The sequence below is a fragment of the Amia ocellicauda genome, chromosome 5 (genome assembly GCF_036373705.1).
Source record: "Amia ocellicauda isolate fAmiCal2 chromosome 5, fAmiCal2.hap1, whole genome shotgun sequence".
Lineage (NCBI taxonomy): Eukaryota > Metazoa > Chordata > Actinopteri > Amiiformes > Amiidae > Amia > Amia ocellicauda.
In genome coordinates, this window is record NC_089854.1 from 21794499 (window position 1) to 21820957 (window position 26459).

Genomic DNA, 26459 nt, shown 5'->3' on the forward strand with positions numbered 1-26459 from the left:
GGTCCGTACCTCGGCCGGCTGCCAGGCTGTTCTGCAGGATCTGCTCCACCTTCACGGCCATGTTGGACACGTTCTGGGCGATGGCCTGGATCCGCTCCACCAGGCCGGCCGGCTGGAACCTGACGACACAGAAGCACAACACCAGAAATGAAAACCGGAACACCGCGCTAAATCCCTGCTCTCCCATGATAAGCTGTGGTGAAATCGTGGGTGAGGGAGGGCAGTCGAGGAGTAAAGGAACTTATGGAGGTTTTTCTCTGCATCGTGTGGTAATTTGATCGTTTTCTGTGTAAGTGTTGTGCAAGGACTTATAATTGATTTCAGTGTTTGTTTACAGGGAAAAATGAGGGAAGAGTTCAGTAGAAGTGAAAGGAGAGATGTGAGTGTAACATCCACCCGGTAGTTCAGTGTCAGTTGCCACTCTAGACAGACGGAGGAGCAGCCAGGAGGTGTGCCGGCCCCTCTTCAGCATCTATGTGCCATCCCCCGCCTGTCAGCCCTCCCTGTCAAACACGCACGCGAAGCACAACACACCCCCACTGCCACCTCCCCTTCAATCACTCCAGCAGGGCCCTGGAGAAAGCCCATCCAGATGCCCCCAGCAAATTAAACACATTCGACTGCTTGATGGGAACAGCTGTTGCTTGCTCTGGGTGCATTACCGTGCGTTCAGTAAAGCATACATGAAGGGTTTGTTTCTTTTCTCTTTTTCTCCACTTCAGGGTTACTGTAATTGATATGCAGTATTTCATTTTTCCAGCTGTTTCACGAGTCAGTGCTATGGAAAGTGCTTTCAACAAGTTATTTTTGGTTGTTGTTATAATGAGACCCTACAATGAAACTTTTGGGAACAGTCATGTAAGAAATCTGAAATCTACAGGACCATGGTGAATCAATTAGATGTTTATTGTATAATGGTAATAATATAGAGAAACAGGTGACGGAGATACAGAGGAGAAAAATAGGTGCGGTTATTTATAGGTCAAGACCTCGAAAGTGATCAAAGAAAAGCCTATATAGTGGAATAATTAGGGAGAATCAATGAATATGCATTAAATACTGATTCATATGCAAGGCTAACATTATATTGGATACTGAATAATCAACAATATAGCTAATGAGTAAATATGTCAAACCCTCTGGTATATTTCCACCTCAACACTACTGTGATCTTGTGGAAAACTCTCAGAAACAACAGGAAAGTTTGTTATCAATATTCCCATGTTTACCTCATCCCATGATAGTGTCAAGGCAGGGAAATCAAATGTCTTGAGAGCCGTGTGTCTCTGTCTGCTACAGACTTCTCAAATTCAGTTCAATAAAGTTGCTAATCGATATTGGAAATTCTGACATCATCATGTGCAAGGGATGACAGAAATACGTCTAAATCAAAAGCAAAGTTTATTAATTATGTCATGTGTAATTATGCCATTGCTGTCAGTTTACTAAACAGATCAATGAATGAAAATTGATGCATTGTTCAGTGAGTGAACACATGGCACAAAAGTACATTTAGAAAAAAAAAGCTTTTCTTATTAAACTCCCCCCCCCCCCAACCATACATTAACAAGCAGATGAAATGCTAATTACGTGGCACTTGGTTGGAGCGTGAAATAGAAAAGCTACATAACACAGACACAATTTACTCTTTGGGATGAAAAAGTTACTCAGCACATTACAGCAGGGCCTTGGGAGACACAGAGCGGAGAAAATTAGGTTGTTAGCAAATGTGTTCTGTTATTTATAACTGTGAGGGAATAGTCTGCGACCGCGTCGACAAGGCGAACGTGAAACACGACACGAGACAGGCCATATGTCGAATCGCTAATCCCGATGGGAACTCAAATGTGAACCTCGTCCGATGCTCAAAATCAGACTGATGGGATGTCTTAATGGGCAACCTTTTATTAGGCTGAAATTCATCAATAGGGAACACAGCGAGGTTTGCAAAACAGAAACGAATTGAAGTCATCAGGCGAGAGCATTCTTTAATATGGGTCCAAAACAGCTCTTCACACTTCCAGTAAACTAATCGATTTTGGACTAGGAATCCAGGAGGTAAATATCTCATTGACTGTTTGTTTTTAATTGGCAGTGGGCCTGCGAGAGCAATATTCGCTGCTTTAAAGCAAAGTCAAGCCTTTCAGAGTGGAGCTTTCAATCTGCAGCCAACAAGATGCAAAACCAAGGACTTGCATAACCACTCTTAGCAACTAATGCTCAGAGATTTGTGTGATTGCTTGATGATTTTCTTGCATTCTCGTTTTAACATTTAAATCAGGTAATTGAATCCAGACCGATGCTGTCATTAAAATCTCCCTTTGGACAGTAGATGCCTCTGCAGCTGCAAAAACGCACACAGACCAGAAAAGAGGACAAGAGAGAATTGCACTGCGGTGAGCGTGCATTGATAAAAGGTCTACTGAACTGGATTAAAGATCTTAATGGCAGTACCAGAGCTTCAAGCTGCCATTAGCAAATGCAGTAAGAAAGCGAACCAAACGAGCACTTTGAAAGTGCTGCCGTAACAATGCCACACGGAGGCTGAAGAGCGAAGAGCGGGAGATGGACGCGTCAAAGTCCGTGTGGCGAGAGCAGTCAGATCCTGCTCTGATTAGGCACACCTGCACCGGCCCAAACAAATGCAAAAGGGTGCAATGCTCGGATGCTTTGGGCAGAATGTAGGGGATGACTTGGGGCTGACAATGTGTGTGTGTTTGTGTCTTTAAACAACAAACAAAACAAACTGGAGAGAAAGGCATCTCATTAGAACAAGGCCTCTCATGTTTTCTTGCATCAGCATGGTGTCAAGGGTTTGGTGGAATAAAATTTGAACAGGGTATCTCGAGGATTCAGACTGGAAGCTACCTGCAGGACAGGGTCTATCTCCACAGGATGGTAAACTACACTATTTAAAGGCCTTGTGCTCTTGTTAAAAACACTATTGTAAGCCTCCCAGATGCCCCGTTTTTACAAGCAGACATTGATACACGCCTGGGCTTCACTGTTGAGGGTTTATGATCGGCTGAAAGAAGTGCAGAGAACCAGATTACGAGGTGCTTCTGTGTTCTGCAGGACCAAGGAGCCAAATAAAAGTTGGACGAGTTCACAACCACAACAATAATAATCAGTGCTGTCCAAAGCTCAGTTTACTCAGGCATCTCACTCAGTCAGCACTTTATTGTTCAGAGCAAACCTCTGGCATGGATAATAAAGGTGTTTTAAGACTTGATCTTAGTGTCCTACGTAGTGTCCTACGTGCACACACCACCTGCCAGGAGTCCCACTGTCGCAGTAAACTGTAGTAAATTCCTGTGAATTTGTGTTACGTGGCACACCCAGACACAGAGCAAAAATGCAAATACTCGGGAAGGATGCAAAGGCGCAGCTTAACTTTGAGAATCATTAATTAGGGCAAGGCTTCTCATATGCATATTTTAAGAGTTTCAACTTCATAGGAAACCATTCTGTGATTCATTTTGATCATTTATTAAAACAAAACACGTCCACAGAAGCAGACATAAGCAAACGTCTTAAAGATGGTTCAGCGTAAAATCTCTATAAACACTAATCCGGGCTGGAATTGCAACATGACTACATGTGACGTTTGAAATATGAGAGAGATCTCTGACAGCCTATGAGAGTTACATTTATAATATCTCCCTGAACCAGTTGATTTATACGTGTTTGTGTGTGTGTGTGTGTGTATGTAATGGAAGTGCATCACGCGGTTTATTCACTTGGGTCTCTTCAAAGTCATCATGAACACTGTAAATCCCAAAATATTTGGACAGCTGTATGTGTGAGAAAACTCCACATCCTTATTTTAACAAGCTATGCCACCCCAGAAGATTTTGTGTAGTTTAAACTGTCTCCAAGTATCATTTACTGTGAGTTTAAGTCCTGCTATTTGTGTCTCGGAGTTCAGTAATTCCAAAAGCTCGAGTGCCGGATGTTATTAGCTCATGTTTTTGTTTACACATTTTCTCCAGCTCCACACTCTGGGCCTCCCTCTCTGCACTGTGTGTCTGCAGGCAGTGGGGAAGGCTCACTAAAGCGGGAGCCCAACTCATCCTCCTTTAATGCGCCAGGGCCTACGGGCAAATCACGGACACAGACTTCAGACATCACATCCAATTGCTTCTTACAAGCAAACGTGTCAGCGGCAATGAGACTCACTGACAGAGATGGTTCATTTGTTACTAGGTTGCAGACCAGACTCTGTCAGAGCCAATCAGTGCGGTGGTGCACATCCGCCCACCCCCCCACCCCTGTCTGTGTTCAGTAGTGTGGCAGCGAAACACAAAAAGAAATCAAAAGGTAAAACTAAAAAGATACAAATAGAAAACACCTGATAACAAAGGAGAATCTCTGGACCCCAGGAAGGCATTGGAATTAGCCTGCTGTGTGCTGTGTTTTTGAAAGCGTGACCCCGATCCAAGGCAGGACATTAACACTCAAAGCATCTCCGCTAAGCTTTTCTGCACAGATTGGCTGTTCTCCTGTCGCCCCGGCTGAACCGCGCGGGAAGCCGCGTGCGTTCAGTTACATGAGAAGCGACACCTGCTTTCCCCCCGTGTCCGAGAGAGAGGCTGTCGAAGGCGGTTGTGCTCCGATTCCAGTTTTGGTGCCCGCCATTTTATATCAGACGTTAAAGACAGAGTTATGCATGAAGGTGTAATTCTAATTCACTTATTTATAATCACAAACACATGTGGATCTCCAAGCTATTGTGGTCAAAAGGGAGAAAAGATCATGTCAAGTTCCTGGACACAGGTGGCTTCTCCTATTCCAAAAATAACCGCCAACAAAAGGACTATGTTTCTGTTCTCATGCGGTCAGTGGTTCACACAATATTGAAAAGCTGTAGCTATTAAAAACAAGCAAACAAACCCCCTGACCATGTACAGCATCGCGTCACTGACCCTAGCAGCTTCACCGGGCTGCGGTCAATAGGAAGGGGATGAATGCCATCCGAGTGGAAGAAAAAGGACCGAGTCACACACACCGGGAGACAACTGACGATGGAGAGAGAGGCAGGAAACAGGCGCTCCGACACCTGTGTTTGAAGGGCCTGTTACTATGGAGATGACAGAGATGGCACCGAGCACGCAGCAGGAAGGCCGGGGTTCAGCCTTGTCATCGTCGAGAGGTTTGCCTCCTTACAGACGGGAAGATCTGACCTTTCGGAGAAAATAAACTGCACCGAGAGATATCCTTAATGGACTGCATTATAAGATTGATACGCTGAAGCTCTACTGAGTGCCAAGACGAATCTGCCTCCTCTGTGATGGTGAGGGGGTTTACATGTCATGTTGAGGTCAATATATATATATATATCGCGTTCTCTCACATCAGCGTGATTGCATGGTAGCTAGAATTAGTTTTCCATTTCTCCTTCTACCTCTTCCTTCTTGTATTTGGCCGCTGTACCAAGAACCTCATACAATATTTGTCGCTGTAACCCGGTGAAGTGGCTGCTACAGTTGGGGATTCATCACGGGGATTTACGGCTGGCTGACCAAAATGCGCCCAGACAGGTATGCAGAAGCAGTTCATTAGCGTGGCTTGTGTTTTCACCGGTTGTGCGAAGGAATAAACGTCGGGGAACACGAGTGATGGGGCTGCTGTCAAGAAGGTAATCATAGATTTTTTTTTTGCCTCTCATTATGAGACGTGTCATTAATAATCCACAGGTGTTTACTGACTGCCGTGCGATCAGTACCAAACATCTCAACCGCCTAATCTTTGCTGTCGGCCCGGGGAGGGAAGACAACCCTGGTGGGACAATGGACAAATCCAAGCTTTGCCAAAGGAACTAGACCTCAGTGCTCTTAATATAACTGAACTGAGATTAATCTGAGATGAATGGGAAACTTTAGTTTAGGGGTTGTCAATTTGTGGTTTAAAAATGACTTATTCTTAAAACAGTTAGCAATTAATGAAGCAAGAACATAAGGGAACACTTTGTTAAGAACATGCCGTTTATGATAAGTGGATGCCAGTTATTCTATGGCTAACAATTGTCTATTATCATGTTGTAAATGATAACGCATCTATACATGTAATTTGCAGCGCACATTTTAAAGTGATAACTGCATATCCCACCCCCATGCTCCTCTCTCCCGCTCATCTGTTCCCAAGTCGTCTTCTTCCTTCAATTGTCCTGTGGGCAGCAGCCGGGATCGATCGTCCGCTCTCGACAGGCAGGACAGGAAGAGAGGAGAGGGGCCAGACACTAAATTGCACTTTGATGGCCTTTAAAAAGAGCACTGTCAAGCAAGATGCATGACAAGAGGGGAGAAAACAAAACAGGGCCTGTGGAGGTGGGGGGATTGCAGACCAATGTGAGCAGATCAAGATTTTATCAATTTTTACTCTAATTAAAGAGAAATCAGTCAGGGTTTTTTGACAGGCGGCTCTGCAGACTGAGGGTTTTTAAATTCAGGTTGGGTTCTCATTCCAACCACAGAGACACTCCTGCAGAGATGTCTGAGTCAGAGTTCGGACCGATCATAATTCAAATTACAAGCGAGGGATCTGAATCAAATTGGCAAATCCATCATTCCCATCTATCTATTTATATTACTGTCTATATAAGCCTTTCTCTTTACTTTTCCACACAGCTGCCTACAATATGGATGTCTATCTATGTCTCCTATCACCTCTGAGGCCTCTGGGCTGTAATGTCTCTGTGTGGGGCCGGACAGAAGGGAGATCTGGGCTCTCTGCGCAATCACACAGTCAGTAGAAACAGGCTTGCACTATCCTGTGGCTAATGAGGCTGAAAAGTGGGCTGTCAAAAGAAAGCTCGATGAGGGAAAACTGTCTGGATGCTGTATCACACAAAACATCTCATCTCATCACAATTAGCCCTGTGTTCTGTGTCTTTTGGCTCCAAAACCGAAAACCCGAGCAGATTCTCAGAACGTCACTCGAAGAGGCTGCCAATCAGCTATGGTTGTGGAAAAACTAAATTAAACTCATATTATATTCAAGCAAACAATTTTTGTTTTTCATTCTATTGTTAGATTTAATTTGCAGATGAGACAACTGGACAACACGCGATGCACCAGAGCCAAGATCTCTTGTCACTGGAGCACCAGGCCACTGAAACATGGCCTCACTTTGAGACAAGACGCGGCCGTACCTGTTGATGGCGGAGCTCAGCTCGTCCAGTCTCCGGGAGTCGCTGGTGTTGCCCATCTTGGACAGCACGTCTATCCTCTTCATGATGACCTCCAGCATGTCACTGATCTTGCGCAGGACCCCGCGGGACTCCAGGCCTCCCAACACTGACGAGAAACAGACAGGCGTGGTCAAGGGGTTTCACATTCTTGACAATCCCCGGTTTACATTTGTATCTTAATTATCAAGAACATGCTAACAAGAGGGCTGTTGTGTGAGTACAGCTCCGCGTGTGTGACATTAAATTGTCTACAGCTCATACGCAATTGAGATTATTGCAACCAGTAAGCAAACAAAATCGTGCGGACATGTTTCTCTTAAGTGTCCAATCAGGGGTGAATTACATTGAGGGAAAAAAGTATTTGATCCCCTGCTTATTTTGTACGTTTGCCCACTGACAAAGAAATGATCAGTCTAAAATTGTAATGGTAGGTGTATTTTAACAGTGAGAGACAGAATAACAACAAAAAAATCCAGAAAAACGCATTTCAAAAAAGTTATAAATTGATTTGCATGTTAATGAGTGAAATAAGTATTTGATCCCCTATCAATCTGCAAGATTTCTGGCTCCCAGGTGTCTTTTATACAGTAATGAGCTGAGATTAGGAGCACTCTCTTAAAGGGACTGCTCCTAATCTCAGCTCGTTACCTGTATAAAAGACACCTGTCCACAGAAGCAATCAATCAATCAGATTCCAAACTCTCCACCATGGCCAAGACCAAAGAGCTGTCCAAGGATGTCAGGGACAAGATTGTAGACCTACACAAGGCTGGAATGGGCTACAAGACCATCACCAAGCAGCTTGGTGAGAAGGTGACAACAGTTGGTGCGATTATTCGCAAATGGAAGAAACACAAAATAACTGTCAGTCTCCCTCGGTCTGGGGCTCCATGCAAGATCTCACCTCGTGGAGTTTCAATGATCATAAGAACGGTGAGGAATCAGTCCAGAACTACACGGGAGGATCTTGTTAATGATCTCAAGGCAGCTGGGACCATAGTCACCAAGAAAACAATTGGTAACACACTACGCCGTGAAGGACTGAAATCCTGCAGCACCCGCAAGGTCCCCCTGCTCAAGAAAGCATATGTACAGGCCCGTCTGAAGTTTGCCAACATCTGAATGATTCAGAAGAGAACTGGGTGAAAGTGTTGGGGTCAGATGGGACCAAAATCGAGCTCTTTGGCATCAACTCAACTCCGTGTTTGGAGGAGGAGGAAAGACCCCAAGAACACCATCCCCACCATCAAATATGGAGGTGGAAACATTATGCTTTGGGGGTGTTCTTCTGCTAAGGGGACAGGACAACTGCACCGCATCAAAGGGACGATGGACGGGGCCATGTACCATCAAATCTTGGGTGAGAACCTCCTTCCCTCAGCCAGGGCATTGAAAATGGGTCGTGGATGGGTATTCCAGCATGACAATGACCCAAAACACACAGCCAAGGCAACAAAGGAGTGGCTCAAGAAGAAGCACATTAAGGTCCTGGAGTGGCCTAGCCAGTCTCCAGACCTTAATCCCATAGAAAATCTGTGGAGGGAGCTGAAGGTTCGAGTTGCCAAACATCAGCCTCAAAACCTTAATGACTTGGAGAGGATCTGCAAAGAGGAGTGGGACAAAATCCCTCCTGAGATGTGTGCAAACCTGGTGGCCAACTACAAGAAACGTCTGACCTCTGTGATTGCCAGCAAGGGTTTTGCCACCAAGTACTAAGTCGAAGGGGTCAAATACTTATTTCCCTCATTAACATGCAAATCAATTTATAACTTTTTTGAAATGCGTTTTTCTGGATTTTTTTGGTTGTTATTCTGTCTCTCACTGTTAAAATACACCTACCATTAAAATTATAGACTGATCATTTCTTTGTCAGTGGGCAAACGTACAAAATCAGCAGGGGATCAAATACTTTTTTCCCTCACTGTACATGATCCAAAATGACCGAGTCTCACAATGCAGATCCAGCCGCCAAATTTTGCTAGATTGTAGGGCTTTTAAGCTCAGCTGTTTTTCCCCTGGACCTTGTGGGGACCTTGCAGACTGTTTATGTAAGCATTCATAAGTCTGTTGGCCTTTAGGTATCTGCAACGGTGGACAGCAGAGAATTCAGGATATAGGCCTGGAGTTTGAAATCCAACAGACAACACCATTGTATGCATAATGTTAGAAATTAAAGCTCTGGGGAAATCCAGGGCAAACATCTGTGCACAATCAACACAATATAACAATACTTAAAATAAGTTTATTCCAGAGAGCCCCTTATAGACTTTCTTTCTGTCTCACGTGTTTCAATTTCCTGTTGATCTGGGAAGCGAGAGAGAACCGCGGAACATCGCTCTCTTAAGAGGTCACCGCAGCCGAACAGATCGGAAACTCGTTTGCTGACAATTACGGTGAAATAAGGCGTGCTGCCCACAGCAGTTTATGGCTGTTGATTGGCCGGGAACACCATAATGACGGACTGAACTGCTGACGGGGAAGTTCATAAAAGAGATCATAAATTTTGACTCCGGCATCATTTACGGAGGTTCAGTGGATATAAGAGATCTTGTCAGGCTTTGGCACAGTTTGACGCTGCTACAAATTATGTCTTCTGTCGTAAACCTTGCCTAAGTAAATTATACAGAGTAGCTGAGCATTGCTGAACACCAGTCTCTAAAGTTCACGACGCCAGTAAGTGAGAACAAGCAGAGTTCTATAATGTATCATGGCCCTTTCTGTTTTGCTCTTGGAACATGATTTTCAGCCATACTCCCCTTATGACAGGCTATATATATATATATATATATAATGATAGCACAGGAAACAAACAGACTGAGCTCCTGCTGTGAAGTGGATTTAGTGCTCTGGCATTGTTTTCTACCTCAATAATAAGACAGTGAGTGCTGGGCCTCTCTTCCCCGCTCTGCCACACTTTGGGCTTATTAGGTATCAGGGGAGACAGGTGGGCTGCAGCTCTCAGCAAACACATCGGACATCGGCACCAGCGCTGCACAGTTTGTCTCAGAGTAAAGAGGGTTCCTGGTAAGGGAGGCAACAAGCAGTAAAGGATGGGAACGCAGGGGGAACCGGGCTTCAGCACTGATACAGGCAGTCTGAGTGAACGCGCCGAGAAGCCCCCGGCAGTAGGACGTGTACTATCTTAAGCCAATGGCCCACCGCTGAGATCTGGCCTCTGGAGCAGGTAGGAAATGCAAATTGCTTATCTACAACATTTCATGAAATCAATTACCATGAATTTGCATTAATTATCATTCTCCGCACTTCCGAAGCAGCACCTCGCCAGGGCGTATTAGCATTTGGCAAAGACTCTGCGGCACTTAGATTTAGGGACCTCGCAGGTGGTGATACCCAACCCGTTCATCCCGTTCGATTTAGTAACAACTCCGTTAATCTCGGTCGCCCTTTAATGAACAAATCCCACACAGACCAGTTCCACGTGGAGAGATCAGAAGGATCACAGGTGAAGGGATCCTTTAAAATGCCATTTCTCTCCTGTGTATCAAACCATTATTCAGCGAGAAAGATGCTGAATTTGAAGAGGCTCCCTTTTCCCAACAGGAAATAACAGGCTATACTTGGAGATGTTGAATTCACAATTAGCATAAGGAATCAGCTGGTATTAACTTCATGCTTCAAACTTACACTCATTAGAGGCACTTTCTCTGCCTCGGATTTACGTTTTTATTTTTTCACATGCCACGTTCTGATTTACATAGTTTTTCAAAGCTCCGGGGCCACAGCAACCGACGGAAAAATTTCAGCATCCAATAAGGCTGAGTGTTGAGAACAGACTAAGGAAAAATCTGAAAAAAGTTCAAACTTAATGGACAACCAATACCTTCTAGGGAAGAACTCCACGGAGATAAATATGAAATGTGAAACTGCTGAGATTACAATCCATTGCTCTTCAGATCATTAACACAGACCCCCACGGTCCTCAGATCGCATTTGCTTGACAAATGGGCCTCCCTGCGTGGGAAGGCTATTGCTCGCCGCTAATGAAGTTTCATGAGGAATTAATGTGAAAATGTGCAAGCCGATCTATGTATTTATCCGCGTGTGTGTGTATTTGAGCAAGTGCATTTTTATTTTGCCATTTACCTTTTTGTAACAATGGTCATCTGGACACAAACTCAAGTCTGAGTGCAATGAGATTCTCCAGCGACTGTTCTCACGTCTTCAGTCTATGACCATTAGTTGCACTGCCAAGTCAGCGTTTTTGCTGGGTATGTGACTACTGGGAAAAGGATGGCTGGGGACTTCACTAGTATAAACACCTGTACCGACAGTTAAAGTTGAATCTGTTGTTCTCCTGGCCGTGCCGCAATATCTCCAGCTACCTACACGCTGTAGGCTAGAGGTCTCCTGAAGGTTATTAGCTTGTATCACTGCTCTCCCTTTACTATTAAAATAAGAGTGATGTTTTTCATCAGGACTTCCTTTGCTACCCAGAGGTGAAGCCTGCCATCTTTTGGCAGAGTTTCAGAGGCAAATTAATGACAGCATCGTTGCTAATGAATGTGCCCTTGAGTCGCGGGATGTGTTTTTTGCGCTTTAGAATAGGGCAGACACATCTTAGTGATAACCTGATTCTGAGCCGTGATCAAAGCTCATATTATATTATCAAATTCGACTTAAAGCCCGCTTTGTAACGGATCAACAACTGGAAGCTACTGGAGGTCAGGCAGTCTGGTGATTAAGGAGAATTAATTTACTACTAGGTTTTTCTGGTTTGGTCCTAGACTTTGCCGACGGTTCTCTCCATCAATCCCGTTGTCGTGCTCTCGCTTACAAACAAGACTCGGTTGCCGAAGCGCACGTCACCGACACTCTCTGTAAGTCACATATACTAAATATTTCAATATTATATGATGGGGATAGCAGTCACGGTCCTGGATAGATCGGTGTCTTTGTACCTTGTTAGCTGCAGCAGGGCTGTCAACTGTGTGTTGTCTTTCATTTGTCTAACTGTGTCACATTATGCATTTATTCGCTTTCCACAGAAATCCTCAGCGTGGCTTTTTCCCTCCCTCTTTCTCTGACAAAACTCCAGGACTGTTCGTTTAAGCGACTGTCACCTCTGTGTCTGCTGTCAGCAGGAACCACTGCTTTGCAAAACAGCTCTTCAAAAGCGACTTTAATGAAGAGAAATACCCATTCCAAAGCACGGTACTTATGTATATATAAAACCCAACTAAATATCAGGCAACCAGGTCAAGATCAAAGGGTATAAAGAGCATCATTTCTACAACAAATAATAAAATAAAAGACTGGGCAGTTTGCAGAGCAGATGGTGCAGGTATTGAACTTTCCTGACTCCCTCTAGAGTCAGCCTGTCTCTTCAGTGGCTGATAAGGCTGGATTTGAAGCTGGCGATACTTCAATACAAGTAGCTCTTCAGCTGAATTAGTGTTTGTACAGAGATCATATGAATTACCATTAAGACTCCCGAGGGGAACCTTGCAGCTCATCAGGTATTTATAAGCCCGGCGCTGGCGAGGTTTTGCGATTGACTCCTGCGATCGTTAAACGGGCCCTCGCTTATCGGCGAACTGCAGGACTGAGCCGACGGGCTGGAGGTCTGCTTTCTGTGGCACGGGCCCACGGTTCCTTCACTCTCCCTGGCACTGGTCAGGAGAGGTTAAGAGGTTATGAATCCACATTTGAAAACCTCTACACAGAAACGGCATCCTTTACAGCTGTGCTTTACTCCATTGCTGTGCAGTGGCAAGCAACTATTTATTTACATTGCAAAAAGATGGTTTGTATGTGATAATACAACATTATTTGGCTTGCAAATCTTTTAAAGCTGCAAAAATCAGTAGCTTCCCAGGAAAATACAATGGAATGATACAAGAGAACATTCCACTTTTTCTACAGAGGCCGAATCCACTTCCTGTTCAGCAATCAAGACATCTTAACATCCTTCATTTTCAAATAATATCGTCCATTCAGCCAGAATAACACCGTAGACATGAAAGACGATGCAACAGTACAATTAGAAATGGTTAACGAATGACCAGCTCTTCTTGTTATACGATAAACCGCAATGCAAATAAAATACAGAAAACCACCAAAGATTTTACAGGAACAATAGGATAGAGTGATTTCAAACTCTTTTTCACATTGAACACAAATGTATGCTTTCAAAGGGGAACTGAGAGGCTTTTCTAGCTACCAATGACGAGTACAAACACTACATATTATAAAATGTAATATTAATTTTAGTATAGCCTCCATATACAGGCATACATTCAGCATTGTTTTCTATATAGCACTGGTTGAGCAAATGCTGTTGTCTGCAGCTGTAGATCCTGGAGGACGCATGAAAATGCTAAGGCATGTCCTGACAATATAGTTATTAGCAGCAGGAAAAATTCACAACTGTAGAGCCAGCGCCATACCTTCAGACGGCTGATAAAGTGAATTCATTATTTCACAGTGCGATGGAATTCATAACTGCCACAATACTGGGGGGGGGAGTGGGGGAGCCGACAGCTGTGAAAAGCAGTGGCATTGAACAGAGGATAATAAATGGAGAGAACAAATCACATCCTTTCACAACACTATCGCTGATACACTTAGCATTCAGTTTCGCCGCATAAACAAATTAACACAGTAATTAACATGATTGTGGTTCTGTTTTTCCATCTTTTTTCAAGTTCTCCATACTGCTAGTTTCTCAGCACTTTATCACACTTCTATTTTTTCATTAAAGTCTGTGTTTCAAAATAGAAAACACACACACACACACACACACACACACACACACACACACAAAAGCTTGCCGGGTTTGTCAACACATTATAAATAGTTTATTTATTGCAAACACCTAGATTTCTTAACACTGCTCTCAATATACTAGGACATCCATATTAATTTAAAAATGCAAGGTATGTGCATATTGTAGATCCAAAGTAAAGCAGCATGGAAGGCAAAACAAAGCATCACGCGCTACTGGGATCATAAATATTGACTGGTAGAATGGGTCTCAGTGAACTGAAGAAACACTGATGGAAACGTGGCCCAAACGAAATCAAAATTTCTGATCACCTCAACGGGCACAAATGTAAAAATCCAGTAGCAGGTTTCCTGTTTGCATCAGGAAGAAGGAAGAAGAATCTCTATCCAGCATCTGTTGCTGCCTGTGACAACTGGAAATGTAATTTGTTTAACAAAAAATGATTGCGTTTGTGCAGTACAGATATAAACTGCTGCTGTGTGAGGTAACTGAGATGAGGTGGAGTATGGACGGACAGACAGAAAGACAGAGAGACAGAAAGACAGACGGAGCGATGGAGAGATAGAGAGACAGAAGGACAGACAGACAGATTGACCTGGGAAGGGACTCCCTGGGGTTGTGCCTTCCAAGAGGCAAAGGTCAGAGGGTTTCTCCATTCATGTAGTCTCTACTGTGCTTTTGAAGGCTAGGAAAGCCCATGGGCATTTCCAAACGCAGGAGAGACTGTTTCAGTATGAGGCAGCAGCACACTTTCCCGTTTTAGATCTACTGCTGCCTGCAAAGGTAATTGATGAACTCTTGGTGATAGACTGATCAAGGCAAGACCAGGCAGACGCATACAACGGCACTTTGAAGAATGAGTGCCAGTACCTTCTTTTAATGTGGCACCTAAAAATAGTGCATCTTCTGCATTGTTTAGAAACTTATTCTTGTGAAAGTATTTATACAGTATTGGCCTGCAAACCTAATGAGATAATGCCGGCAGGAAATGAGTTGCGGCTTAGCAAGAGTTCGTTGAATGCAGCGCAAGACACTCACATTTCAAGCTGACACAGACATTTCCATTCGCAGCAGAGCTGAAATAAAGGCCGTTAAATTTAAGCCATTTTTCATGCCGTGCATTTATTTATTTATTTATGTATTTATGTATTTATTGATTCATTCCACAACCTAATGCTGCTTATATTCAAAATGAACCACTAAACACTAAGTCACATGAGGAAACGTTGAATGTTGCCACTGCTATTGACCAGAGTCCATTTGCATATTTATGAACAAAAACATATTTGCAGTTTGACAGAGAAAATGAATGAGTCTGTGCAGATCTGAAGTGACTCCTCCAGAAAGCTAACAACCACGGACTTCATAGATGAGAGTGGATTGTGAAAGACCTCCACTCAGTTTTTACATTTCGCTTTTTGTGTCACAGCTGACAACTTATTTTTTTTTCCTCCCAGTTCAATCATGTGACCGGTGCGGAAATTAATACATACATACACTGCTACAGAACTAAACACAGATATGAATTTTAGGCAGAGATACAAGGAGACAGCCATATTTCATTTTCCGCAGCTCTGGTCAAATGGAGCAAAATTGAAACACACTGTCTGTCAAGTGAATGGTCGCTTGGTCAAGCAACACATTTTAGGGTTCTTTCAGATTGATATTCATGTCACTCAGCTTGGAGACTTGCAGTACATACACATCAGGAGGAAGATAAACATTTTCTTCTCATCTTCCCATCTTCCCACGATTAGAACAGTTGAAATACAGCAGCAGAGCACTAAGGTCATAAGCATTCAAACTGATTTCAGACTGTCACTGACATTGTAGGTTCTCATTGCCCAAATATCTAAGGCTTTCCTCTTAGATTTTGTGAAATAATAATAAATTTTATGTACAACAAACTACTTGTTTCATATTCAAACACATCCAGAAAGCACTACCTGACACCGAGTCCCTGTTCAATCACTGGTAGTGCTTTGTGTGTTTTACTTCATTGCAATCTAAATCAAAACATTCGTCTGCTTTGGTTTAGTAAGTAAATGTGATGCTGTTTAATTAAAATAGCTTCTGTTCAACGTAGAAAGGAAACCATTGATTATAAATCCTTAACAAGAAAGAGCCTTGCCACCTTGTGAAAGGTACTGAGATTGTTCATAAAGCAGCTCATTAGAAAGAAACGGCACTCCAGACGCCATTTTGCTAATTAAGATGAAAAATAATGAGTGCAGTGGAAAATAGCGCCGATGATCATAAAAAGAAACAACCACATAACTGCATGTTAACATGAAAAGAAATGAGAATGAGAGAAATGCGGCGATGGTGTAAAAACCAGCAGGACTGCGACTGAACAGATTAGGGTAAATTAGAAATCAAGCTCGGAGATGCTGATTGCAAGCTTTTACCTACATTATGAATTATAAATAAAACTCACCTCTTTTCTTAGTTTTGCTTTGTGGCGCGTTTTTATTATTGAACCGCCGACGTGTTTTTGTTTTTAATGTTTATTCGGGGCTTTGTGTTTAAAGCCCAATTAAAACCTTAAGCAAAACGCACACATTTCAGCGCCCGGCACCCCCACACACCCCTGTCAGTTTAACAGATTTACAGATTCCAGCTCAGCAATGTAGCTCCTAATGCACTTAGCTAATTTGTTTTCATCTCTGAATATTCATTAGCCAGAGAACTAATTGAGTTTCTTTATTCCATACAAAACCCAGAGGGAGATTTAAGAACTGGGACTATTAGGACTGACAACTTCTGTCATTTATCCTTTGTGTATAATTTCTTTTCAAAGTGGATGACAGTACTATATATATATATATACACACACATACACACACACACAGACAGCATTTCAGTAGTGTTATATCTGTGCTGCTCTACTGCTTCAATTAAAAACATTCCCCCCCACCCCTGTCAGTACTTCACTCCCCCTCCCCCATCAATATTTCTCTCCTCACGCTTTTTGGTATCTTAGAAATCCTACTCTTTCTTTCTCCTTACTAAGCACCAATGATGAAAGCCTCTTCCACATCAGTGTGAGACCAAGCAATGTCAACTTATGGGACTCTATTCTACGATCACAATACGTCTTCTTCTTGGCAAAGTGGTTGCAGCACTCAGACGTACTGCAGGGATGTGCGGATGAAAAGGGTGTTAAGGATACAGACCCCCCTATGGTTTGTGCAACCGTGTCAAACAGAAGCAGAGAGAACGCTCCCAGACAAAGACGCAGCACACTCTGTCTCCTTTCATTTTTATTTTCATCTTCTCAATGCAGTTGTGGAAAGATTATTAAAAAAAAGGTATGCCAATACTCTCAACATCAATGACTGTTGAGGTTGAATTTCATAGTACGAGGGCATGGCCATAAAACATGATTAAGGGCAAAAACCTTTCCAAATCTATTTTAAAAGTAAAGGGTACATCTGTCCAATAGACCATTATTTGATCAATCTCTGTAGTAAAAGATCTTAAGTAATGCAGGCCTATGAGTATTCAACACAACACTGAGCAGTAGACTCCAACAAAAGGCAACACTGAGTAACGCCCCGGTTACGATTTCTAAAATAATTACCTCAGCAAAACATGGAAACTTGGCAATTATGACGGCACACAAGCAAAGCCCCGGTCCTGTGCTTGAGTCCAATCGTGTGGCTGCACAAGACGGGTGGAGGGGGTAAGGATGTATGAAGTGCTTGACAGGCTTTTTAAAACCATCTGGGATCTTTTCTCCATTATCACCGCATCCCCCTTCCGTCTCCTCGGAGCTGTGAGAGAAGCGGTTTTAATTTACTGCTAGGAAGAGCCCCTTGTATTTTCACGCACTCCAGAGTAGCTAGTGTGCCGCCTCAGCCAAGTACGTGAAGAGCGAGGACTGGAGAGTGATCTCTGGCGTCTCCAGGCCTAGTTTTATCAGCCCGGCGCGGGGGGTTGCAGGTGGAGAGAGTCACACTGAGACCCACAGCCCCCTTACAGCGGGTCGCGAGGAGATAAGTGATGGTTTTTGACACCTTGCGATAATCCCCCTTACACGCATAGAGAGAAACACAATCTGTTTGCTGGCGGGGTGACCTCTGGAAACCCAGGCAAGGGGAAAGGAATTCCTTCTTTTATTTTACATATTAAAAGAGCAGATGGATGCGCAGTCATGTGTTGGGGTGGGTGGAATCTTTTTCTAATATTTAAATATTTTATTGACTTGTTAATTATTTTTAAAAAGATGGCTTGATTTCAGAGAGAAAAAGAAAACTCTCCATGGAAGACGATTTCATTTATTTATGCACATATTAATTTATTGGTTTATTATTCCGGCAGTCATACTCACATTGGGTCTTGTTCAACTGGGACAGCACTGGAAGACGACTACCCTGGGTTATTGAAGATGAAGATGAAAAGCGATGTGTCCTCCAGTCCCCAACTCCGGCCCTGAACTGACAATTACAAGCCAAGTCTGATCTCTGGCTTTTCCCTTTCAGGAACCAGATTATCAAAGACGTCACGTACTCTGTGAAGGCAGCTTCTTGTGAAAGGAAGAAACGGCAATGTGATTTTGTTGTTGTGGAAAACAGGACAGTGTATGGCCATCATTGAGGGGATTTTACTGTGGCGGAGTTGGTTGTACATCTAGCAACACAAAAAAAACATAGTGTCACACAGACAGGGTTGAGACATTGCTGCTACTTCTCCTCGTGCTACACAGCTGCACAGGGGGAGGAGGAATGGCACAGTGTTTCTCTGAAGGTCTATTATAAGGTCAAGGATAGGCCCTCTGTTCAGGTTAGTTTGCAGGGATTTCTCCTTACCATCTCCTGACCCAGTCTCTCTGTCCACAATTTAAACTTGTCATCAACTTATTTATGACTTATTTGCTTATTTACTCTGTTTTGTAATGTTTTGTTGTTGTCCCCCACCTCCTCTGTTTGTGTCTGCCTTGATAATTCACCCTTCAGCAGATAAATTAGCATCTGTCAGATGAGGCTCTGCTAAAAGCTTTGGCAACACACTTGAATTATGCTCAATAACACACTTCATTGCCCAGGCGTTTTAATTTTAATTTATTTTTCTTATTTTGGTTAAAAAAAAGGCTTTTTTTCTTGTGGAGCTGCACAAACACAGGTGGCACTCAACTGTACCGTCAAGGGAAAAGGGGCACAACTGAAAAAATAAAAAAATAAATAAGTCAAGTAAATTGTGTACAGCTACATCAACTGCCAGTTGATAAATTCCTAATGGTTTGGATTTGTACTTTAACACTACAGAGTCCATTATGGCACTTTAGCAGCGTACAATCTGCAGCCACACGCGGCACTACTCCAGTACTGAGACTAAGTTTATAACACAATCATCATGAATTATTCCTCTCCTTTTCAAGAAACAGGAAGGCTAAGGTCAGGTTTGGCGTACAAGCTGCAGGGGATCTCCTCGTAGTTGATGTCTGAGACAAGGAATCTAGGTCTGCATGTTTTTCTCTGTTGTATATTTATTTTGAAGGTGGGGGGACTGCTGCTTGATTCATTTCATTAGCTAATGCACATACAGTGTGTGGTCACTCTGAAGCACATCGACGGCACTAAAACCTCATGTGTGCAAATCGAGAACATCTACATGGGAAAGAAAAAAACAAAATGCAGCAAAGCCAACTCATGACATTCGTTCTTTGAAGGGGGCTGGTTACAGTTAAGCAAGCAAACAAACAAACAAATACAAAAATAAAGAAAAAGGATCTCCAAGGGCATGGTATGACAAACTGTCGGGGGGGGGGGTAACTGATAACTATGTGCAAACCACAGTGTTAACTGTCCAGATACCCCCTGACTCCACTTCCTGTGCGATCCGTCACTGCTTCCTGCCCCTCACCCCTCTCACCCCTCTCAGCTTCCTCTCTGTGATATCTGATCGTTACAGAGTGGAGATGGTCTCACAGCGATGCACAGAAATGCATTCACCCATGTGTGGATGGAGCAAAACCAATAGCGTCAGTCGCCACAGACCCACGTTCAGACTCCGATTCCCTTCGTAACCTTATAAGTATCTAATGAACAGTTAATCTAATAGACTGTTGTTGCTCCTGTATGACATCGTTACCAGCTGACCGATTTTAGCAGGCCACAATTTTGTGTCGGGTCATAAATGAAATCCTCTTCTGAGCAAATTCAGTTTGCCTTCCACATTTCTTAGCACAGATGACTAAATGACACGGGAATTTTTGGAAATCACCACAACCTTATTCACCAAGCTGAAATACTGAGTCTCTGAAGCTAAACGGAAAGATGGAAGAAATACGAACTTCTCCGCAACTACTATGATCTCCTCTTGTCCACTCTCTCCGTCTTCCCGAGAGGCACACGCGCAGTGTAAATCCCCTCTCAAGGCCGCTCAATGACACTGCTGGAAGTGACATTCTGCCAAACTGTCACTTGTCATGAGACTATTTAACACCCTCATCATGAGCACTTGTTGACAGAAAACTAAATACCAATCCGCTGTGTGTCCCTCGTGACTGAAAGGCTGGCACATGGGGAACGCAGCTCGGCCATGTGTCTGTGGCTGGCCCTGGCTGGCATTTGCTAGATCTTCCCAAACACAGACGCATCTGCTTCACAAGGGTGTCTCGTCCTTGTATCACGCAGGGGAATGTTTTGGTATCTTGGGGGTTTGATTTAATTTGCACAGTGTAGAGCAGTAAGCCATCCCAGAAAACAGCTCGATCCCCAGCGGTGCAGCAGCTCAGAGTCTCTTGACTGGTTCTGATGTTAAGGTTTTTTTTTGTGGGAACTTCTACATGATCACATTAAAAGGCCCATCCTGGTTTTTAAGCTGCCTGACGTTAGTTAAGCTTTTCTTAAACACCTTTAGAGGCTCTGAAGGCCACAGCGGCAGTTGTAGTCTCATCAAAATCTGCCAACACTTTTCTCAGATGCAAACCTACAATCTACCGTACAAAAACATGTGACAAGGGCTTCAGTCTACATTGCATTTCTAATGCTCTTCGAAGAATCAAAGAGGAGCCCTTGGGCTTTCCTCTGACACTCGAGCTTGAGCAGAGAGCCAAGCAAGCAAGGTCAACACTTCAAACACCAGCAATGACAATCTTTTTTCAGCACCATAGTCCAACAGCCTCACTACCCCCCCCCACCACCTCACATTCCCAATCTCTCCCCTCATCTCTCTCCTTCAATCAAACAAACAGCAGCGATTGAAAAATATATTATAGTTCACAGCAAAGTCTTCAGTACAAAGTCAAATCTGAATTTCCAATTATCTTTAAACTAGACTTTAATGTACCATGTGTTATTAATGTCTACTGTTTTTTGCATACAGTACAGAAAACATCAATTGTGTGAGGACAACAAAGGCTACTTAATGTGCTTTTGGAAAAAAGCAATAGCAACTGTAAAAAGCCTCACTGAAGAACGCTAATTACTTTTCCAATAACAGGAACACAAAATTATTTCCATTGCGAGGCTAACGACACAATCACACTGGACCAATACATGGAGTTCGGTGCACCCTACTTCTGAAGCCTGTTTCATATGATGTCATTATCTCATAGAGAAGGCGTTCCTGTGTCCAGCATCAGTCTTCACACAGGTCGTGCAAGGTGTCGATAAAATGTGAATTTTGAGTAAAAACTGGATTCATTTTATGTGATTTCTTGTTAATATTTGCTGTGCTGTTACACTTTTATTTTTCTCCCCTTTCCATTCAGACAGTGAACAGTTTCCCAACACAGTAATGAGGCATTTCTGTTTCTTGTGATAATTCGCTCTTGCCTTAACTTTCATAAGCCTCCCCCCCGACATGCTAATTATTCTTGTTTCACAACATGGCTTGCAGGGTCCCCCCCACTTCCTTTTCTTTCTTGTAGTAGCTGTTGAAGATTAAACTACTATTGTGAGGGTTGACTGTCTAGTTTTCTGCCAGGGGATCGATGTTGTGATGATGCCATCTGCAAGAAGATTGTTCTTCAAGGTATAGTAAAGAAAACAACAACCAAGAAAGACATTTAAGATGTTTTCTATCAATTAGGGATTCTATGAAATAGCAGTTTGGTGTTCGATGTAAGGTTAAGACCTTTTATTTGTATTTTTTTGTATTGCCTCTACGCTTAACTCAGGGCTATTTCCAGACATTGATTTTAAGTTAATTGTGGATGTCCACTGTGCTGCCAGAGAGCAAGAGGTGGAATCCCATTTCCCGACCTGATGTTAACTTGGGAGCATCACCGTACATGACAACAGGGTCCCCTGACAGGTCCCTGCAATTCCCCTTCACTCGTCTCGGCTGCTGCTCACCGCTAATTCAAACCTCAGCCACGAGACCTGGCGCCCGGCCATGCCCTGGAACGGGAATGGAAACTCCCTGCAATTAAACCTGACAAGCAAAGCCCCTCGGGGGAAATCGCCAGGAAGTATAACTTGGCTTCTCTGTAATCAAGGCTCACCCTGCCCTCGATAAGCGAGCAGAGAACACCGGCTCATGTCCCACAACGCCGCTAAACCCCTACCTCCAAACCATCTCCTTGTGATGTAATCACCAAACAGCCTACTTGACCCGGTCAGTGAACGCACCGATAAACACACGCACAGCACGCTTCAGGGAACCTCTGTGAAGTGTGGAGCCGCAGGGAGCTTGTGCACCAATGAGGGGAGCCGAGTATAATATTCACACAAAGAAACGCATCACTGCACTACAGTGGAGGAAGGGAAGGTGGAAGGAGCGAGAGAGAGAAAGACAGGAATAAAAATGTATGTGTGATGTACAGTATCCTTCCTCCCCAGGTCTACTGCACTTTGACTGTCTGGAGAGCTTCAGTCTTCAATTACTTAGGTTCTCCTGAATTCAGATTGACATGTTTTTTCACTCCAAAGAGGGAATTAAATATTTAGTTGTGGGAAAAAATACATGCATAGTGTGTCTCCTCCCCTCGCAGGCAGGATGTCTTTAACACACCAAAAACATGGCCACCCTTATGATCCTGGCAATAGCATTCACATTACAATTTGCCTTACTGATCGCATTATGCCCTTTAATCTCATTTGTCCACTTCAGAAAACCATATTGTACAGCGTTGTATGTCACTTGTGCATTTTAAGGATTATTCTCTGCTCATTCTTATGTCGACTTCCTAGCGCCGTCCAGCGCAGGAGTCATGAACCTCGCCTCTCTCCTCGTCTGCCCAGATTGAGTTGGATCTGGCAGCTTGATCACCAAGATAAAGAGCACTTTGCAGCACTAACCTCCAAAAATCGATTTTTAGAAATATTGATCCTTGAGGAGCTTTATCAATCCCCCCTCGAAGGATAATAACTCTGGGAGGATTTAAAAGCACCAGCTCAACAGGTTTTTTTTTCTTCTCTTTCTTTCTCCTTCCTTTCTTCTCAAAGCCCCACACAGTGTTTGCCAGAGATGAGCAACTACCGCACGGGAATGTGCAGGAACGTGCGGATGCGCTTTGAAAAGGGACTGTTAAACCCTGAAACGGAGGCTCTTTGTTTGTGCGGCGCTGTTGCCTTTCAGATATGAGCATTCAAAGGTGGCCTCAGCTTATTGTCAGCAAAATTAATTTCTCTGCCTCTTAGCGAACATTAATATCGTTTTCAAACAAAAAAACCTGGAGCTACAGCGCTTGGCAGCCTTTCATTTCGGTGCCCCACGTCACCTGATACAAACCGTATCCTGGTAGCTGTTGCACACCCTGCAATTACTACAATTTCACTCGAGGCAATTTATCAGTCTCGGAAAAAAGGGGGAAAAAAAGAAAATCCAGAGTTTTGCTCCTAAAAGCCTCTTATTGTATCTGCAGAGCTAAAGGAAACACAAATGACAAAGCACATAGCCATGGTCCTTTAGTTACGATCATGTTGAAACTGGTACAGACTGGAGCTTGTTGATAAAAACCCCATAAAGTCAGCACAGGATACATTACCGTAATAGGAAGTCGCCCATTCAAAGGTAGATAAAGTTAAAGTCTGCTGAGTACAAGCCACCGACTGCCAGAAAACAAATAACAGCACACATGGGGGGGATTTCTGTAGTGTAGCAAATGCTATTCTGGGCTTTCGGGGGTTGCTTTCAGGACTGCTGTTTGACTGACTGCAAATGCAATAACAGATTAACAGGCCAAGCTTTGCTGCGGGGAGTGATATTGTGGCAGCAACGCTTTGGGGGATTAGCAAACAGTGAACTACAGAATCAATATCACTAAAGTCTATATGCAAAGTCTAAATGTCAGCACTAATGTACAGCATGCTAGTCGATGCCCAATAATGGATGACATTTTTAATTAGATTTCTAAATATTTGTCTCAAGCAAAGCATTAGAAAGATCCACCGCTGTGCTTAAACCACATGGCAAATGGCACCGTATTGTAGAAAAGACAAAATGAAAAAGGACATGCAGTGTCCAGAGTGCGTAAATACAACCCTCGCTGTATCTTTAAACACTGGTCCTCAGTAGTAAAGCCTTAGGACCAGGTCGACTGCAAACGACAGTCTCTGTGGTTGGGGAATGGTCTCTGTGGTTTGGTTTGGTGGTTGGGGGGTACAGTCTCTGTGGTTTGGTTTGGTGGTTGGGGAACGATCTCTTTGGTTGGGAGCGGCCTCTTTGGTTTGGTTTGGTGATTGGGGAACGGTCTCTTTGGTTGGGGAGTGGCCTCTTTGGTTTGGTTTGGTGGTTGGGGAACGGTCTCTTTGGATGGTTTGGTGGTTGGGGAACGGCCTCTGTGCTGGAGGATGGTCTCTTTGGTTTGATTTGGTGGTTGGGGAACAGTCTCTCTGGTTGGGAGGACGGTCCCTCTGGTTGGGAGGACAGTCCCTCTGGTTGGGAGGACAGTCCCTCTGGTCTCCTTACTTTGAGCACACAATGGCAGCTCTATACACTTCAAAGCTCTGGGCTTCACTTCAAAACACACTCCATATTACACACGTGAGCGAACAGAGGCAACAAAACCTTCAAACCCACTGATCTGAAAAGATGACACCACAGCAGACAGAGAGACATCAGTTGTCTGCATGCTGCTGTGTTTCAGATAAAGTTCCACCAGCCTTCCATTTTCCAGAAAGAAAAGGCAACGCATATTTACTTTTTCCCTTGAAAAAATATGCTTCAAAGAAACTCATGCAAATATATCCAATACAGCAACTGTACCTTTCTCGGATGAACGCGCAGTGGCAGAAAACCTGCGGATCAACAAGAACAGAAAGCAGCGAAAACCCAAATCCTTTAAGCTGCAAAAGACCAGATCGGTACCAGTTTTACATTAGAGGCAACAGGATAGAGAGAGTGACTCACAAACACAGATTTTATAGATCGAATTCAAATAACGGTTCAAAGTGTTTACTGTGACCCCAGGAGAAGGTATCTGCCCAGACCTTTGTGTAACATTCACAATAATACACAGAGATGCTTCTATCTGATAGAGGAGGCAACATCCATCAGCAATTTATGAACTAGATGGGATCTTGCAGAAGGAAAAGGAGAAAAAAATATAATGTGAAAATATATACGTTTAACTTATATTTTCAAATACAATTAATCTGAAGTCTTTCTCCAGGCTGCCCACCTCCCTATACTAGAGCACATTAGCAATCCTCAGAAAAGGTGAAAGATTAAAAGAACCACAGAATGCATTTCATTAGTAACCTGCAGGGAGCCACATGACTAGAAGCTAAAAGCTATATTTCCTCACACCAAAATAGGAACTAAAAAAGCACAAGAGCTGCTCTATTTCTCTGCAAGAGTTTTTTTTTTTTCAGCACCGATTATCCATTAGGGAACAATTGTTTATTTTTAAGTAAAGGTGCAAATAGCCATATATAGAGGGGAATCATTATATCTACTGAATGCAAAGGGAAATGTGCATTTGAGTCATACACCTTTGAAAGGTGTGCTTTTGATTCTTAAGTACACAGTGGAATGTAGCACATTTATTTTACAAAACAAAGGAAAACATTTAAATGACGCACTGAAACCCACAGAAACCTACTTAGCAATGAGTGGACGGTCAAAGATGACGACTTCTTGTAAACTGACAATGGTAATCCATCAGGGAACTAGGTAGCGTCATCTTAATTAACGAGGTTGTCTCAGTCACATGCCTTTAATACTTTTTTCATGTATAGCTTGTTAACTACTTTCTACTTCATTTCCTTCCCTGTTCTTCTCAGTTGATTCACTGTAGGAACTGAGATGGGGAACATTTTCTAATTGCTGAGTGCAGTCATATCCAGGGGGGCAAGGATATCCGCAACACTTTGAGACTTCCCCTCAACGATGTCCCCAGATCCTGCCTGGCTTTAATTGGATGTTCAGGAGTTACAATGGGAAATGGCAATCGGAGTAGAAACCCCAGAAGAACACATGATACATCTGGGGGGGGGAAACAGAAAAGGCCATAAACTATCAGACACTCCTGCTTATATCTAGAATTATCTGCCATCAAACAAAAATTCTGTTAACAAGAAGGAAAGAGCCATGATTTTAAAAACACTCGCACATGTAACTGGCTTTTAAGTC

At 43.3% G+C, this 26459-nt stretch overlaps 1 protein-coding gene across 1 annotated transcript in view; it reads right to left on the reverse strand.

Moving 5' to 3' along the window:
* The window catches only part of mgat5b (alpha-1,6-mannosylglycoprotein 6-beta-N-acetylglucosaminyltransferase B), an 81848-nt gene that overhangs the window by 49450 nt on the left and 5939 nt on the right, over positions 1–26459 (reverse strand). Inside the window, exons 4-5 of the mRNA XM_066704311.1 lie at positions 7151–7295; positions 10–119 (exon numbers count right to left, since the gene is read on the reverse strand). Coding sequence (XP_066560408.1) covers positions 10–119; positions 7151–7295 — 255 coding nt within the window. The remainder of the gene's footprint in view (positions 1–9; positions 120–7150; positions 7296–26459) is intronic.